Genomic DNA, 13,728 nt, shown 5'->3' with positions numbered 1-13,728 from the left:
TATAGAACTTATATTAGCATATGGTATGAGATGCTGAGATTGACCTCATTTCTGTTCTTCCAGTAATATTTGATGAATAGTGGGTGAGTCTTTACTTCAATATCTGGGGCCTTTGAATTTATTAAACATAGATTACTATATTTGTTTTCTTCTATATATCATGTACCTAATCTCTTCCATTGTTTCACCTCCTATTTTTTTTTAACTTTTTATTACAGGGTAATTTTTTACAACATTATCCCTTGCACTCACTTCTATTCCAATTTTTCCCCTCCCTCCCTCCACCCCCTCCCCCAGATGGCAAGCAGTCCTATACATGTTAAATATGCCACAGTATATCCTAGATACAGAATCACCTCTAATTTTTAACCAGTCCAAATCATTTTGATGATTAGGGTTTTATATGATATCTAATCCTGGTAGGACTTCCCATGATTTTCTTTTAGATTCTTGACTTTTTGTTCCCCCTCTCCCCGCAAAAGAATTTTTTTTCCTTACTAAGGTAATCATTTAGTGCTTTGGTATATCACTGAATAAGAAGATTAATTTAAATAATATTGACAATATTTTTATTTTGGCCCAACCCACCCAAGAATGATGACTATTTCTTCAATTATATTACCAACAAAACCTAAGAGAGAAATTACATTTAAAATAATTGTAGGCAGTGTAAAATACATGGAAGTATACCTGCATATAGACATATAGAAGAACTATATAAACACAATTGCAAAAAACTTTTCATAAAAATAAAGATCTAAAAAATTGAAGAAATATTAATTGTTGATGGATAGGTAAAGCCAATATAACAAAAATGACAATTTTACCTAAATTAATTTACTTATTTAGTGCCACACCAATCAAACTACCAAAGAATTCTTTTATAGAACTAGAAAAAATAATAACAAATTCATGTGAAAAATGAATTTTTAAAAAGATCAAGAATAGGAAGCAAAGCAATGACAAAATGGGAAGGAAGGAAACTTAGCAGTACCAGATTTCAAACTATATTACAAAATGGTAATCATCAAAACAATGTGCTATAGCTAAGAAATAGAGTAGTTGATCAGTGGAATAAGTTAGGTACGAAATATAAAATAATAAATTATCATAGTCCTTTAATATTTTATAACCCATCCAAAAAAAAAATCCATGCTTTGGTGATAAGAACTCAACACTTCACAACAACTGCTAGGAAAACTGGAAAGCATTCTGGCAGAAACTAGGCATAGACTAATATCTCACGCTGTATAAAAAGATATAGTCAGATTGGGTAGAAGATTTAAATGTAAAGGTCATATCATAAACAAATTAGGGAAGCAGAGAAAATTGTACCTATCAGATCTATGAATAAGAGAAGAATTTACGGCCAAACAAGAGATAGAAAGGATCACAAGAGGTAAAAAATGGATCATTTTGATTACATGAAATTTGAAAAGATTTTGTATAAACAAAGCAAATGTATCCAAAATTAGGAAGAAAGCTGGAAATTGAAGGGGCAATTGCAGCACTTTTCTCTGATAAAGACCTCATTGTGCAAATATAGTGAACTAAGCTAAATTTATAAAAAATAAAAGCCATTCCCCAATTGATAAATGGTTAAAGGATATGAACAAGTAGTTTTTAGAAGAAATCAAAGCTATTAATAGGTATATGAAAAAGTGTTCTAAATTACCAATATGTTGATGCTAAGTGAGATGAGCAGAACCAGGAGATCATTATACACTTCGACAACGATATTGTATGAGGATGTATTCTGATGGAAGTGGATTTCTCTGACAAAGAGACTTAACTGAGTTTCATTGGATAAATGATGGACAGAAACAGCTACACCCAAAGAAGGAATACTGGGAAATGAATGTGAACTATTTGCATTTTTGATTTTCTTCCCGAGTAATTTTTACCTTCTGAATCCAATTCTCCCTGTGCAGCGGGAGAACTGTTCGGTTCTGCAAATATGTATTGTATCTAGGATATACTGCAACATATTTAACATATATAGGACTGCTTGCCATCTTGGAGGGGGGGGAGGAGGGAAGGAGGGGAAAAAACGAAACATAAGTGATTGCAAGGGATAATGTTGTGTAAAAATTATCCTGGCATGGATTCTGTCAATACAAAGTTATTATTAAATAAAATAAAATTTAAAAAAAAAAGAAACTGAAAAAAAAATTACCAATATGCAATATAGAGAAATACAAAGTAAAATAATTCTGAGATACCACCTCACACCTATCAAATTGACTAACATGACAGAAAAGGAAAAGGGCAAATGCTGGAGGGGATGTGGAAAAAGAAGAACATTAATGCACTGTGTTGGTAAAGTTGTGAACTAGTCCAGTCATTCAGGAGAATAATTTTGAACTATGACCAAAAGGCTATAAAATTGTGCAAACCCTTTGACTTAACAATAGCACTATTACCTCTGTCTCCAAAATAGATTAAAGAAAAAAGAGAAAGAACCAATTTGTACAAAAATATTTATAGTAGCTCTTAATTGCAAATTCAGGGAATACCTATCAACTGGAAATGGCCAAACTAGTTGTAGTATATGTTTGTGATGGAATACAAATATCCATCAATTGAGGAATGACCAAATAAGTTATGGTATGTGATTGTGATGGAATGCTATTGTGCTATAAGAAATGATAAAGGGGATGATTTCAGAAAAACCAGGGAAGACTTATATGAACTGATGCAAAGTGAAGTAAGCAGAACCAGGAGAATATCGAACATAGAAATAGCAATATTGTAATGATGGTCAGCTGTGAAAGACTTAGTTATTCTGATCAATACAATGATCCAAGAGAATTCCAAAGAACACATGATGAACAATACTGTCTACCTCCATGGTGAGAACTGATGAACTAACTCTAAGTGCCAAATGAAACATAGTGTTTTTCTTTTTTTCTTTTTTTTTTTTTTTTGCACATAACTAATACAAAATTGTTTTACATGACTTCACATATAATGTGACTTTCCTTCTCAATGGGTGTAGAAGGACTGAAAGGAGGGAGAGAATTTGAAACTCAAAAATTTTTTAAATGAATAGTAAGAATAATCTTTTAAAAAGTGTTAATGATACATTTGAAATTATTTTATATTCTGCAGTTTTGCTGAAGTTACTTTCATTTAATTTTTAGGTAACTCTTAAGATCTTTGTAAGTAAATTATGACATTTAAAATATAATTTTATTTAATTTTTGCATATTGTTATAGCTAGTGTTTCTAGCACTATATCAAATAGTGATGTTGAAAATAAACATCTTTATTCTAATCATATTGAAAAGATCCCCATTTTGCATTATGCTACTTCCTGGTTTTAGATAGACACTATTATATTAAGGTTCATTTGTTTCTATTTTTCTAATTTGATGGACATAAATGTTTGTTGCATTTTGTTTAATTCTGAGTTTTAATCAAAATAACATGAGATGCAGTTTATTAACTTATACATATATATGCATACACAATACACACATACCTATATTTACCTATATACTAAGAGAGGAGTTCAGATGGGGAAAATTCCCTCTGCTATTAAGAATACTCTAATCAGCCAACTTCCTACTTATATTTTAAATTAAATATAAATTTATATTTTATAGTAATTACTAAACATAACAAAATTCCACAATAAAGTGAAATTAATTTGTTTAAAGTTTTTGATTCACCAGATAGAACAATAGTAATGTTAATATTTTCTTTTTTAATTTTTTTTATTTTCAAAACATATGCATGAGTAATTTTTTCAATATCAACCCTTGCAAAACCTTTTGTTCCAAATTTTCCCCTTCTTCCCTCCACCCCCTCCCCTAGCTGGCAGGTAGTCCAATACATGTTGAATATGTTAAAATACATATTAAATCCAAATACAGTTATCTTGCTGTACAAGAAAGATCAGATCAAGAAGGAAGAAAAAAAAATAAGAAGAAAATAAAATGCAAGCAAAAAACAACAGAGAATAGGGAGAATGCTATGTTGTATTCCACACTCTGTTCCCATGGTTCTCTCTCTGGGTGTAGCTGATTCTCTTCATCACTATATAAGTGAAATTGGTCTGAATCCTCTCATTGTTGATGAGAGCGACATACATCAGAACTGATCATCATATTGTCTTGTTGTTGCTGTGAATAATGATCTCCTGGTTCTGCTCATTTCACTCAGCATCAGTTCGTGTAAGTCTCTTCAGGCCTCTCTGAAATCAATCTGCTGGTCATTTCTTACAGAACAATAATATTCCATAACATTCATATACCACAATTTATTCAGCCTTTCTCCAATTGATGGGCATCCATTCATTTTCCAGTTTCTAGCCACTACAAAAAGGGCTGCCACAAACATTTTGGTACCTGTGGGTCCCTTTCCCTCCTTTAAGATTTCTTTGGGATATAATCCCAATAGAAAGACTGTTATGCACAGTTTGATAACTTTTTTGAGCATAGTTCCAAATTGCTCTCCAGAATGATGGAATCAGTTCACAACTCCACCAACAATGTATCAGTGTCCCAGTTTTCCCACATCCCCTCCAGCATTCATCATTACCTTTTCCTATCATCTTGACCAATCTGAGAGGTGTGAAGTGGTACCTCAGAGTTGTCTTAATTTACATTTCTCTGATCAATAATGATTTGGAGCACCTTTTCATATGACTAAAAATAGTTTCAATTTCTTTATCTGAAAATTGTACATATCCTTTGACCATTTATCAATTGGAGAATGGCTTGAACTATTATAATGTTAATATTTTCTTTGGCTAAAAACATTTTCTAAAGGTTAAAGGGTCTTTAACAGCTTAAAACATTTGTCATCATATTTTTAATTTTTTTACCTTTTACCTTACTAGATAAGGGAGGAGGAATTTCACCTGAGAGTAGCTGAGATCATTGTATCCTTAGCATATTGAGGTTTATAAATGGATATGAAAGAAGAAAACTATTTGGATTGGTTTTATTACCTAGACTCGAAAGTTAGAATGAAACTGGCAAGAGCTTGATCTTGATGATTTGGATATTGATATCAGAAATCTGAGCTGAGGTCAGGGCCAAAAGAGATAAGGGCAAGGATAAAGTAGTAACTTCCCACTACACAGTAGTAAGCTCTAGTGGGGTGGGAGTAGGAAAGGTCATAAATAGCCAATGGTGCTCTTGATGATCATCAAACCAGATCAGACTTAAAGAAGTTAAGGAGACAGATGGGAAGGCATGCTATATCCCCACAGAAGATATGAGACAGGAGATTTGACTCCTAGATTTAGCCCCACTAGATAACCTTTTTTTTTCCCTCAGTAAGTACATCTTTATCTGATTTATTAGATAGAGTTATTGCTGTCTGATTCAGGCCTTGAAATTGCTAATAAAGCTTTACTGGGAATGCTAAAACACTCATGTTGACAAGGAAGCTCATCTAAAGAAAGTGGGCAGTATTTTGTTAACATCATGACTTTCTGAGGACTTTCTAATTATTTTTTTGGTTCCTGTAGGGAGGTGCTCTTCTGGGAGGTGTGAATGCTCTCCATACATCATTTCCTGAAAACCCTCTGGATCAGTACCAAATGCAGTGTGAAATGATTCTGGAAAAGCTGGAGCTTCAGAATCTTCTGAGTGAGGAACTAAGAAGACTTGATAGGTGAGGGGAAAAAAGCCAGAAGAAACTTTTAAAAATAATAATAATCTAGTTTCCAGAAAAGTTAATTCTCTATTTGTTTATAATATCCCATTTAAGAAACAAAAAATTCCGAGTTCAAGTAAATTTAGAATTACATGGCTGCCTGGTGAGCTAGGGAACTTTGGTAATAATCTAATCGAATCCAATCCTATTTTACACAAATTTATTGTCTGACAAATTCACTTCATCTTTTATTGATGGCAAATTTGCTTCATGTTGTTTGCTAGGTTTTCCTGTTCTTCTGGTGAGTTGGTATTGGAATTAAAATTAGGAAAGGCAAATATTGTTAGGAAAAAGGAAGATGTTGTGGGAAAAAGGGAGGAATTAAGTAGCCCTTCCTAACCCTACTCAACTGAAATATGTTTTGGCAGGTTCTACTAGAGATATATCCTGACATATCAGACAAGAGTGTTGGATTGAACCAAGAACGACCTGAATTCAAATTCTACTTCAAATAATTATTAGTTGTGTGACCTCTCTGAGTCTCAGTTTCCTCAATTGTAGAATGGGAATAGTAATAGCAACTATTTTACAGGGTTGGTGTTAAACCAAAATTATATAGTATATATAAAGTGCCATATAAATCTATCTGCTGTAAATACTATTATTTTGATGATGATGATAATAATATTCATATTATTATTATTCCTTTATCCCAAGCAGCCAGTGTGCAGCAATATTGGACATATTTATAAACATTCCTGGCTTTTATGGAAAATATTCTTTTTTTTTTTTTTTTTTTTTTTACAAATGATAAGTAATTAATTTTATATTATCCCAATAAGGGAAATTAAATTTGTTTCAGATGTTTTGGTAGAAAAATGAAACTGGTTTTCTGATATATCTAAAGTTGCTCATTCAGTTAATTAAAAATAGAAATAATTAATAACATTATGTATCCAGTAATATCTCTGTTAGCCCAGGTTAACTACTTTACTTCTTCCTCCAATTCTCCTACCAGAATATACAAATAAATTCAAGTGTCTTGAATTAGATGGCCAAATTGGACAAATTCATAAAGGAAAGTAGGACTTTTATTTTAAGTAAAAATATATTTGTTCCAAATCATTGTAGCTCAAAAATGATTGACACTTGTTTCATAACCTTCTTTTCTATTATTATTTTTTGTCTAGACTTTCTTTTTTTTATTAAAGCTTTTTCTTTACAAAACATACACATGGGTAATTTTTCAACATTGGCCCTTGCAAAACTTTCTGTTCCAAATTTTTCTCTCCTTCCCCTCCACCCTCTCCCCTAGATGGCAGGTAATCCAATATATGTTAAATACATGACTTTCTTTTCTAACAAATTTTCCAATATTAAGCATGACAGACTTACTCATAGAAATAATAACATTAGGTACCAGTGAAATTGCAGTAAACCTTTACTTTGTGTCAAAAAAAAAAGGGGGGCCTTTTTGGTCAAGAATTTCAAAGGAATTAATGAAAATATACAAATGAAGGTGACTTAGCTGTACCAAACCTATTATAAAGTAGTGGTCATCAAAACCATTTGTTACTGGTTAAAAAAATATGAGTAGTGGATTAGTGGAATAGGTTAGATTCACAACACACAATAATTAATGACTAGTAATTTAGTGTTTGATAAACCCAAAGACTCCAGCTTCTGGGATAAGAACTCACTATTTGACAAAAAATACTGGGAAAAATTGGAAAATAGTTACGACAGGCATTGACCCACACCTAACACCCTATGCCAAAGTAAGGTTGAAATAGGTTCATGATTTAGATGTAAAGAGTGATATTATAAGCAAATTAGAAGAACAAGGGATAGTGTACCTCTCAGATCTGTGGAGAAGGAAGGAATTTGTGGCCAAAGAAGAACTAGAGAGCAGTATGAAATGCAAAATGGATAATTTTTATTACATTAAATTTAAAAATAACTTTTTTCCCCCGTTTGGCCTGTAGGAAGCTCTCTCTTGTTCAAGAGAAGCACCTTAGCTCAAAGTTGTTGAGCTTTGGGTTGTTTACTTTTTGTTGTAACAGATCCTTTTCAGGCTCTTTTTGTCTTTGGAAGGTCTGTTCTTTGGTAATGAAGGAGAGCACCCTGTACCTATAATCTAAGGAAGGGGAAACAAAGGAGAGAAGAATGTGAGTGTTGTGTAGCATTACACCAGCAGTATGTCCTTTACCTCTCCCCCCACCTTCAGGAAGATCCTCTCAGATGAAGGAAAGAATAGGAGAAAATAAAAAGATATAATTCTGCCTTCAAGCCTTCCTCTGTACTGTGGATTTGTATTGAAAGGCAACCATACTAATGCAACCACTCAGAGTAACAAAACTAAGCAGCTTGGGGATTTTGATGGGAAATAATCTAGTCTTCTTACAAAGTAAGAAAATGCAAGTGGCAGATGGTTTTTTTCCCCTTAGGAAAGAATTCTTTATTCCTTGGGGAAGCTATATAATTATAATCAAACAGTTTATATTTACATAGCACCTTTCATCCCCAAATGCTTAAAAACCCATGTGATAATAATGGCCATTTTACTCATCTCTTTAAAAAAGAATGGTAAAAAGCTTATTTTTAGGGGTAAAAAAAAAGGAATAAATTGCAGACATTTTTAACAGGGAAAATGTAATTATCAAAGTAAATATTTGTCTAGGAAAATGGAGTTTGTGCTTCCAAGGTGGGGGATCAAATGAAAGGATATTTAGACAATAATCTAGAGCCACTTAATGTTTTTATGCTTCAGATTTTTCTTCTGCAAAGAAGTTGTACTAAACTATTTGAGATCCCCTTCCAGAGTTAAAATTCAAAGAACGTATATACTCTTTGCTATAATCATATTGTTCTGGTCCAGTGGATAGAGAGTTGGGCCTGGAGTCAGGAAGACCTAAATTCAAATCCACACTTGCTAGCTGTGTGACTCTGGGAAAGTTATTTAGTCTGTTTGCCTCAGTTTTCTCATATGCAAAATGGAAATCATAATAGTCCCTATTTCTGAATTGTGAAGATTAAAGGAGACTGATATTTGCAAAGCACATCACACAGTACTCAGCATATAGTTGGCATTATATAAATGCTAGCTATTATTATTAAAACATTGATTGGAAGAAGAGACTGGGCATTGACCCTTAACTAGTTTTAAATGAGTCAGACTTCCGAAGTTGACTCAGAAATTTGGACCATTTAGCTGTTGTTACTCCCTTTACTAACTGTCATGACACCTACATAATTCCTAATTAATGCTATATAGATAAAAGAAATCCATTCTATTAGTCTGGCTATATTTGTGTGATATTACTAAAAGAGGAAAATTCCACATCTTGATATAGTAGACAGAGCATTAATCTTTCTTATTATTTCTGTGTGTTCTTTTTTTAAAAATTAAAGTATTTTATTTTTAAAACATATGCATGGATATTTCAACATTGACCCTTGTGTTTCAAATTTGCCTCCTTTTCCCCTCACCCCTCCCCTGTATAGTAAGTAATCCAATATATGTTAAACATGTACAATTCTTCTATATTTCTGTAAGTTCTTGAGGAAGTTATTTAACCTCCTTAAACCTCAGTTTCCTCATATATAAAACTAGTGGATTAGATTAGATGATCTTTAAGGTCTCTCACCTATCAGTCCTATGAATGAATTAATTTATTCATCTCTGATATCGTGAGGTCTTTACCAAAGCAAGAGAAATTAAAACTTCAAAATGAATCCATTGATACAGTTACAGTTTTCTCTCCATTTTCCCTCCTCTTAGGCTAAAGAACCAAAATCTACTCTTGTCGCAGCCTGGAGAGAAGGGTCCAGAAACTCCTTCTGAGTCTTTGGGAAATGATTGGGTAGAAAAACCTAAGCCTTCCGAACAAAAAGAAGCCAACTGTAATGCACAGACCTCCAGTGAACTCTTCAGGTCCCCATCGCACCAGGGAACAAGAGAAAAGAGAAGGACAGAAGCCCCGGGTCAGCCCAACCAGGACAGAGACAGCAGCTTGCACTGGTTTGATTCCGTGGCAAGTGGGCACACAGATTCTGAAAATAACTTGGCTGGGCCTCCTGCACCCAAGATGACCAAGGACAGTGTGGCTTCAATGGCACCCAGTGACAAATCCCACGGCAGGGAAAAGAGAGCAGGGAGCAAAGCGGGAAATGACCAGCTTCCAGCAGCAGCCAATACAGATGCTCCTTTGAGGCTCAAGAAGCCTTTTCATTTTGCTAAAAAACCTCCCAACCTGTCAGAAACAGTTACTAAGGAAGCAGAGTCTCCAGAAGGGCCTGACTCAGTGATTACTCGGCATGTGCCTAAGAGACAGCAGAAATCCCAGGAGTTCTTTGAAAAGGCATCAAGCGCCCAGGTTATTTTGCCTCTTTCTCCTGTAGAAGTAACTGAGAAAGTGTTAAATTCAGAATCGGATTTAACTCTCCCTCATCATCCTCCCCTCACTCCCTTACAGAGGACTCCTTCAGAGAAAAGATTGTCATCTGCCATGAAAAAAAGACGCAAAACTGAGAATGAGGTGGATAGAATAACAAGTTGCGTCCCTGATGATGAGGGTGATGAGGTTCCAGGCCCCCCATTGGCTAAGCTGGCCAAGTTTACATTCAAACATAAGTCAAAGCTGAGCCACTCTGAAAACAATAATCACACTCCTCTTCCTGCCACATGTAAAACTTCAGTGACACTTCCTCAGATTTCCAGCCACAGAACAAAGAAAGGAGAGCCAGAGGAAGAAGAAAAGTGCCCCAAAAAGGACACAAAAAAGCCAGTGAACATTTCTGAGAACAGAAGGTTGATGGAACTAGTGCACAGTCAGACCAGGGAGATGGCACGGCAGCCGCAAAGGAAAGATGAGGGAAGAGAATCTGTTCCGGTCACTCACACTAAATCTGGGGTTGAAAACCAAGCTGGCGAGAAAGAGAAAAAGGAGGATTTGTCCAATGCTAAAAGCAAGGTTCGAGCTTGCACATTAGCTAAACTAGCAAGTTTCTCCTTTGCTGGCTCTTCTGAATCCAAATCAGAGACCCCACCCACTCCTGGAAACACAAACTGGAGCGAGGGAGGCCCGAGCCACCCTCCTACAAGCCCAGCTGTTGCCCTTGGCAGAAGGAAAACGTTTCAGTTGGAGGGGGCTGGAGAGAAGGCTGTCATTTCAGGAAAATCTCTCTTCACCTTCTCAGAGCTAGATGATGATGATGATGATGCATTAGATTTTGATTGGGAGGAGGAAATGAGGAAAAACTCCAAATTGTAGAGTTCATCATTCTTCCTTCAGTGGACCACTTCTCAGTGACTGGTGGCAAAGTCTCCAGTGAAAGAGAAACAGAATCCTTGTCCGTGAAATTCATCAGGTTTTGTGATTTTCATTTTGAGCTCCTGTGTGCATCTACACAATTTGAAAAAGTTATATGATCATTTTAAGTTGGTTTAGCATCTGATCGATAAGCAGTGTCAGAAACCTTGTTCTTAATTCTGTCAACAAACTCCTTGTGTCCCAGCAGATGCTTTCTGCTGAGTTGGTCTTTCCTGGATCCCTTTTTCTAATCACTTGTCGACAAGGGCTGAGGCCAGGAAAAAAAGCAAATGAACCTTAATTTTTGCCTTCCTACATCTTGATTCTTCAGATTATATCAGTGAATGTACTGCCATTAGCAATGAGTTTTTCAAATATCATGTGGCTTTCTTTGCCTGATAATTTTGTGTTTCTTGTTATATGTCTGATTAATATTTGTCTGGAATGTTTTCTTTTTCTTTTAATTTTGTCTTCCATGGTAATCATTTAAGAATCCAATTACCATCCTTTGTCAGCTTTGTATTATGTTGGCTTTGAGTTAAACTACTCTGAAATTTTCATCTCATTTAAGGGACACTATTTTCTATTTTAGAATGTACTTTTTTCATTCAATTTATTTTCTGGAATGGGAAGGGAAAAGAAAAGGATATGGGATAAGGCTAAATCACACATCATATCTCAGGTAACTAGATCGACAAAATAGGATTGTGAGCCCTTCTTGAGTGATTCATTTGCCTTAAAGCTTATTTGGTGGCAAGAGATACCTTAAATCATTTTTCTTAGTTGATTTCAAACAAATTCTTAGTTTGGGTTCCCATGTACGTTTTTAGTGTTTCACAGGTTTCCATCATCATGAGTTTTTCTCGTCTGAAGAATGAATTTTCATTTTTGTGTGCTTCCCCAAGCCATCTGGGGGAAAAACATGTAGTATAAAGGACTATAAATATATATTAAAGGGAAAAAAATTCAAGAATTATTCCTTAACTCTGATTCAGCTTACCAGAAGGTTTTTATTTCAAACCTATGATCTCATTGCAAACACTTTCATAGTGTTAGAATATTTAAACTCTCTAAAAGTTACACCATCTTCTGTTTCTCACACTGTATTGCACCAGATTAAATTCTAATGTGCTTATGCTGAAGCACAGACTGGATAATTTTGTGAATGCTCTTGTCTCCTAATGAATATATGTCCATGAGCCATTCTGTGAATGTGCAGTGATGTGGGAGAATTTCCTTCTTCTCTTCTTACTTTTCTTGTCTTTTGTTGAGAATTTTTTTTTATATTGTTGAGAAATAAAAGTAAAAGATACAGATATTTTGAGATGGTTATCTTTGATCCGGTTCAAGTAAAATATACAATCTGTTTTGTTTTGTTTTGTCTTTTTGCTAAAGGTATACTTAATTTTAGGTTAGCACAAGTCCTTTCTTAATTGAATAAGATTGACTTTCTATTCTAACAAACAGGACAGAAATGACTTTTTAGCACTAACTTTGTGTTAAATCCTTTTACTTGTAAAGTGCTCTTGACTTCCTATACTCAGAGTACAAAACTTTCTGCCCAATTGATAGAATGATATGGAAACCAAGGACTGAGCCCATCCTTCAAAAGAATCCTTAGACTAATCCTCATGAAGCTCCATTACTTTAAGGAAATTTTAATTCTGCCCTGGAACTAGAAAGTCTGCCAGAGGCCACACTGGGCTAGAAACTTTGTAATGCCCCTAAATTGAACAGATCTTATAAGCATGGGAGGTTAGGAAAAATTTGAATTTAATCACTTTATAATATATAACACTTGAAAGTTAAAAAACACTTTGATATACATTATCTCATGTGTTTCATTGCTGACAGTCCCTTTCTTCTCCATGTGTTAGGATGTCAGTAGCCCTGGACCTGCACAGCAAAAGAGCTCAGAGGAGCCCTGCTATCCTGTATGTCATACACATGCACATAAGATAAAGGCAAACAATTGATCTATATTGTGCCTCTGTCTACAGGGTCTGTGAGCTCCTTATTGTACAAAAATAGGAGACCTCTTGGGGGCATACAAAGAAAAACCCATTCTTACCCCAAACAGTCACCAGGTTATTCATAGGGAAGATTGGAGATTATGAGTTAAGTGACTTTCGAGTTATTTCTCTCCTTTCTTCTGCTTCAGTCCTCCTGGCAGTTTTCTGCCTAGGATGCTTATAAAGAATACTTAGTGGAAATGTTTGTAATAGGGAGTTTATTTGTCTCTGATGACTTGAAATTGTCCTAATTACAAAATATGCATAATGTAAATTTGATAATGAAGACAACTATTGAAAAAGAAAAAAATCAATATTTTTAACCAGAACTGTGATTTAATTAATGTAGGGAACTCTCAACAAAGAAACCCCCATGCTGGTGCAGATCAACAACTGTTCTCAACTTAGAGTTTGAACAGTCGCCTGAGGCACTGAGAGGGAAATGACATGTTCAGGATAATACAACCATGGTGTACCAAAGGTAGGTCTTGGATCCAGGTAATTTTTACTCTAATGCTAGTGCTCTATCTACTATATCTTCTACATGTGTATTTGTCCTAACTTCACCGAGGAGGGAGAGAAGAAATGGTCTGTCTTTTTTTTTTTTTTCCGAAGTTTTTGAAAAAAATTTTCAAAACATGTACAAGGATAATTTTTTCAACAATGACCCTTAAAAAACCTAGTGGGTCACTTTTCCCCTCTTCCTCCACCTCCTCCCCTAGATGGCATGTAATCCAATATATGTTAAACATGGTAAAAATATATATATATTAAATCCAATATAGGTATACATA

The 13,728-nt window shown here is 34.6% G+C and overlaps 1 protein-coding gene across 1 annotated transcript in view; it reads left to right on the top strand.

The window, feature by feature from the left end:
• MCM9 (minichromosome maintenance 9 homologous recombination repair factor) overlaps positions 1 to 11,487 on the top strand; it is a 177,201-nt gene extending 165,714 nt beyond the window's left edge. Inside the window, exons 12-13 of the mRNA XM_051997629.1 lie at positions 5,483 to 5,628; positions 9,392 to 11,487. Of these exons, the coding sequence (XP_051853589.1) occupies positions 5,483 to 5,628; positions 9,392 to 10,883 (1,638 nt within the window). The 3' untranslated portion in view covers positions 10,884 to 11,487. The remainder of the gene's footprint in view (positions 1 to 5,482; positions 5,629 to 9,391) is intronic.
• The last annotated feature ends 2,241 nt before the right edge of the window (positions 11,488 to 13,728 follow it).

Source organism: Antechinus flavipes, chromosome 4 (assembly GCF_016432865.1).
Source record: "Antechinus flavipes isolate AdamAnt ecotype Samford, QLD, Australia chromosome 4, AdamAnt_v2, whole genome shotgun sequence".
Lineage (NCBI taxonomy): Eukaryota > Metazoa > Chordata > Mammalia > Dasyuromorphia > Dasyuridae > Antechinus > Antechinus flavipes.
Note: the sequence above shows the minus strand (reverse complement) of the source record. Positions and strands in the feature narration are given on the sequence as shown.